The 5,594-nt window shown below is 41.0% G+C and overlaps 1 protein-coding gene across 1 annotated transcript in view; it reads left to right on the top strand.

Moving 5' to 3' along the window:
- Positions 1 to 5,594, top strand: part of AFF2 (AF4/FMR2 family member 2) — a 452,816-nt gene that overhangs the window by 298,514 nt on the left and 148,708 nt on the right. The window contains exon 5 of the mRNA XM_025047899.1: positions 3,467 to 3,553. Coding sequence (XP_024903667.1) covers positions 3,467 to 3,553 — 87 coding nt within the window. The remainder of the gene's footprint in view (positions 1 to 3,466; positions 3,554 to 5,594) is intronic.

Genomic DNA, 5,594 nt, shown 5'->3' with positions numbered 1-5,594 from the left:
TTTTCTTCTTCTTCTTCTTCTTCTTCTTCTTCTTCTTCTTCTTCTTCTTCTTCTTCTTCTTCTTCTTCTCCTCTTCCTCCTCCTCCTCCTCCTCCTCCTACTACTATTTTTAATGTCACACACAGAAACTCAAGAGAGTAATAATATCTAACATTAACCAGTTACTGTGTACTAGGCACTGCAGATACAAAGTTGAATAAGACGGGTTTTGGAAAACATGATAGTTACTTGAAATAAAAGCCATTTGGACAGCTCTGTGTTAGATGAGTATGGGATGCATTTGACATTAGCGGAATCCAGAATTCAGACTGTGCTCTGCTCTCAGTGTGCATGGCACCCAGCTTCTGTTCCTAAGTTGGGAAAGCAGTGCTACCCACAAGTTGTTTGGGATCCACTAGAGTCCTAGCTGTGAGCCCTAGTATGAATAATGTGGTCGGGAATTAATCACTGGCAGAAAATGGGCCTTTTCTGATTTTTCCGGGTTTGACTACGGACTCTTCAGATGACATTAATGCCAGCGTCTGGCCCATTGTTAGAAATTATGTAGAACGTTCTATTGTTTGTAAAACTGATTCTTGGTCAAATATTGAAAGATAAAACATCATTACTTACTTGGTCCTTTAGTCCCCATTAACCACGTTTGTCAGCCTTACAAAGGGAGACACATCTGATGTAGTGAAGTGTGCTTTTTGGAACCCATCACCATCATTCACTCACGACTAATGTGAGGCAGTGCGTGAGCGGCACCACCTCTTGGCGCCTCCAATACCTTGACTTCCCAGTGGGGATATTCATTGCTGCTTTGTCTCTCTCTTGGGGAGGATCAAAGGAACCCAGAGATGAAGGAGTTTCAGAACAAGCATGTGTGTGTGTGTGTGTGTGTGTGTGTGTGTGTGTGATTTTTGTCATTAATGGAGAAGCGATACTTGATGTTGAGTACAGATGCTTGGTACTTACTGGTGACTGCTATAAAAGCTGTGGCAACACTTAGGATCAGGTACTCATCTCTACCTGAGGAACAGGTAAAAGATTAGTATAGTTGGATAAGCAAACATGGGTGTTCTTACCTTGGGAATAGCAAGAACATAAAAATAGATTAGTATCCTTCAAGCGTGAATGAAAAGGATAACAATGGAAAATCTGCTGTGAGCTTTCCACACTTTACAGATCTAACTCATCTTGAGACGTGAGTTTGCTTTGCTCCAGTGTTCCTTGCTGAAGATGCCCTTTCAGCAAGTTGTATTCCTTTCAACCGCACCCTCCCTACCTCAATCAAAGGCATCGATGGTACCATGGAATCAGCTTGCTGTTTCATGAAATCCCACGTTTTCAAATATAGAGAATCAATTGGAATTGAAAATGCAAAAGTCTGTGCAGTTCTGTGTGGACTGGCCAGCAGGTCAATGCACTCTGATGGTAATTTGAGAGTCAGATTCTGCCAGAATACATGCAGAAGACCTGGGGGAGAAGGAACACCTTTGAGGAATGAATTCATCCATCAGATGTCTGAAACACCTTTCAATCAATTGAGAGACACACCTCTAAGGCCAGTGGTGGAAAGGAATGTAAGTGAGCCTCTCAGTGATCGAAGCATACTCCCTTGTTGCTGAAGAGAGGTGATATTTGTATCCCAGCCTGGGGCTCAGAGAGAATCAGAGCTTTGTACAAAACAGGGGCCAGAGCTGGACTTGAACTTGGAGCAGTTGTGGGGGAAATCTGAGCCTTAGCTGTGATGCCCTTGGTCGACTCTGGTTAAAAGAGACCCATATCTTTCAAATGATGGGGGTAACTTTGGAGAAGACCAGCCTTAACCAAGAAAAAAGTCTAAAATTTACAAGAAATCATTGAGTATTTTAAAGATACAAAGTAATTGAAATGCAGCTTTAAACTGTTGTCGCTTACAGTTACTTTGGGCCAGTTTTGATGAAATGCATAATTAGCATTTGTCACGAACATTATTAACTGCATACAAATGCACAACTCAAAAACACTTGGAAATATTCTCTTAAGTAGGTTAAGCATCCCCTCTAAATCTTGTATGCATTTTTAATGTACTTACTGCCTCCTTTTAAATAGTGCTAGGTAAAATCCAATTTGTGTCAGCACTAGTCTGAATCATACTTACAAATTCCGCTTCAGTCGTGCCACTGTGAGTGAATCTGTGAAGTATCTCCTTGCATTACAGCTCTTCATACATCAAAGACTCTTTTTGAACTGAGTAATTATAGAAGGGGAAAAAAACAACATGTTTTAGTGCTACCTGAGTGTTCTTATTAATATTACCTTTGAAATGACTAATTATGTTACCATAAAGGTTGGGGGAAAGAATTATGTAACTGACTGATTAAAAAGGCCTTTTAAAAACTTTCATCCCCTCTACCCCTCCCCAAGGCTCTCCTGTATTTCCATCATTACGTTGATTTTATGTTTAATGTTTATGTACCAAAATATTGGATGAATTCAGCACATGCTAGCACCGTCCTGCTGCACAAACTTCGGCATCTCTTTGGTGTTCGGATGTTGAGCATGTGATCTAATTATCCTTACTCTTCAGGTGAACAGCATCTCTTTTCAATCTAAGTGTTTGAAAGGACAGAGAAGGCACCCCTGCTGATAACAGAGAATAGGAGGGAGCCCGAGGGGCTTTTCCTACCTTGAGACTTGAACTCACAAACGTATTGTATATATGGCCATGTGGAACACAGCTACCAATCACAAAGTAACCTTCTCTATGAATGACAAAAAAATTGTCTTCAGCAGCCTCATCTTTGCATAGAAAAATCAACAGCACATGTGTAATCTTGTTACTAAGTGTTAGGCTACATCAAAAGATATGAGTATCAAGAGTATCCAGAACGAGGGTGGTGACCTTGCTGCCCTCTCCTGAGCTGGCACATCACACCTAAAACAGGATAGCATGAGTTAGAAGAGCCCTAGGCAATCAAGAGTCCCTCCTGGGAGCACCTAAAAGTGACAGAATGTAGAACTCAAGCATTAGAAGAAAACTTGAACGTTCTTAACAAATGAATGAACAAGCTTGGACAAATGTCTCAGCCTGGACAGACAACATCGGGGGATAGAATTGCTTGCTGTCTTTCAAAAGCTGCGGGCTTGTCATGTGAAAGAGATGTGTTCTATGAGGCTCCAAAGTATGATCCATAGGTAGAAGCTCCTGGGAGACAGGGTTTTAGCTTACAACTAGGAAGAATAATCTGTCTCAACATGGGACAGACTGCTTCCAGCTGTAGTGAGCTGCCTGTCACTGACAGTGTGCAAGTGGATGCTGGATGGTCCTTTGAGTTGAAGATAGGCTTCAGGCAGCAGCGTAGAGCAGGGGAACAGACCAAATGACTTCAGGTTCCTCGGGAAAAATTTAGTCCAAATAAGTCAGTAAGTATTTAGTGCCAAGAAGGTGTTTAATTTTCTAAGTGCCTCAAAATAAAGATGCTTTCTTTTTCCTCATCAGGAGATGACCCCTTCCTGGCCTACTCCTCTCACTGCCATGCATACTCCTGGAAACTCTGAGCAGAACACATATTCCGTCCCAGGACAGGTCAGTTATCTACCTTCCCCCATTTTCCTTTCTCTTGTTTCAATTATGACAATCTTCCAATTGGATTCTTAAAAATATCTTTGCTCTACTAGTGCCATAACATTTAGACTCTCTCTTGCCCCTTGAGATGTTAACATAAATATCATTTTTATTGAAGGACAGTCTTTAAGAAAATATACATTTAGACATTAGTATCCATTATCATACTACCTGGGGCATTGCCACTGTCCAAGTGATTGTGCCCAGAGCTGATGAATCAGAGAGGAATGAACTGATCCCTTAAGAAAGACCAAATAGATGGTGTAACAACAGCATCTGAATTTTTTAATTAAAAAAAAACTATATTCTTCAGTCTAATAGATCAGTTTTCATTTATTTATATCATCTTCCAGCCCTTTCTCACAAGCAGACATATCTTTACACACCAATACATTGTATTGACAGAACTTTTTCTTCTATGGGACTATAATCGAGTGTTTTTTTTTTTTTTCCTCACCTGCTCCCAGTAAGAATTTTTTCTCACCATCAGTTTTTAAAATGCCTAAGTAGACATGGCTATTCTAATAACACACTTTAAAGGAAAAAATAATAATAATGTCCTCCTTCCTTCCTTCCTTCCTTCCTTCCTTCCTTCCTTCCTTCCTTCCTTCCATCCATCCAATTAACCTTCCATCCATCCATCCATCCATCCATCCATCCATCCATTTATCCATCTATTCAGACATCCATCTATTCAGACACCATTTACTGAGGACATACAATAGGCTTAAAGTTAGGGATAAAGAAAAACCCTCCATATGTTATCAGCTAAACAACAAAACAGTGTAAAAATGTGTCTTCCTAGAGAATAAAACACTCTAAGAAGTACCTAACGCTCCCTGGGGCATTGAGGAAGTTCTTACAGAGGTGGCTTACGACTTTGACAGGCAGAGAAGGGCTCAAGAAGAGCATACTCCATGCACAACAAGATGGGCAAAGGCAGGCGAGATGAGGGATCGTGGTATGTCCCATATCGATGTGAGGTCTTGAGTGGCTGGATCAGAGTTTATGCGATGGAGAGTAGAGAGAGACGAACCCTGGGTAGATAAGCACATCTCCGGGAAAGACCTTGAATGCCATCCAAGGAATTTGGACTTTATTTGTAGAAGGCAAAACCCAATCAGCTCCCTTAATTTGTAAGATGATGCATTTGACAACATTGGCCTGAACTATGTTTATCTCCCTCCTACCTTTGAAAGGGGTCAGAACTAAGTGAGTAGTAACCCTCTCTGTTTCTGTCCTGGTGTATGTCATTCCCTCCCAACACCCTCCTCTCCCTCCTTAGGCTGCCCTGGGCCTGATATCCCTCCCCCTAGCCTCCAAGCCAAGGGATCAGTCCCTCCACTTCAGAAATTGAATCTAGCACTTGTACAGCAATTGCAGTGTTTTCAGCTGTGTTCTCCACTTTTGGAGGTAATTTGTGCAAGTTGCAATTTTGACATTTACAAGTGTATACAATAGAATGGCTTGTTTAAATGGGCTTTTGTAGTAAGTGCACAATTTGGAATCAGGCATGATTTGCATTTTCTGACAATTATCTATGCTACTATCAACCCCATGATAAAGGCAGAAGCGAGTAGGAGAAAATGATGAAATCAAGATAGCCACACACTCACTCATTTGTTTCGCTTGATCCTTGCCAAAATGTTGGTTTAAAAGAAAAGTATAGTTAAATAATAATAATAACATCAACAAGACAGACTGCTGCGATATGCCTCACCTCATTTTAAGCACTTAATATATAAATAATTCAATCCTCACTATAACCAAAAGAAATTGGTAATTTCACTATCCCCAGTTGACAGAGGAGAAAACTGAGGCATAAAGTAAAGTAATGTGCTCCGAATTACCCAGAGCTAATAAGTGAGGGAATCAGTCTTTAGATCCAGGTGTTCTGGCAACGTGTGTGTGTGTGCGCGCGCGCGAGTGCGTGTGTGTGTGTGTGTGTGTTTTATCACACAAATTTTAAAATGCCCCAGTTCAAATTCCGTCCCAAAACATG

The sequence above is a fragment of the Pteropus alecto genome, unplaced genomic scaffold (genome assembly GCF_000325575.1).
Source record: "Pteropus alecto unplaced genomic scaffold, ASM32557v1 scaffold275, whole genome shotgun sequence".
Lineage (NCBI taxonomy): Eukaryota > Metazoa > Chordata > Mammalia > Chiroptera > Pteropodidae > Pteropus > Pteropus alecto.
This window is presented reverse-complemented; position numbering and strand designations above follow the sequence as displayed.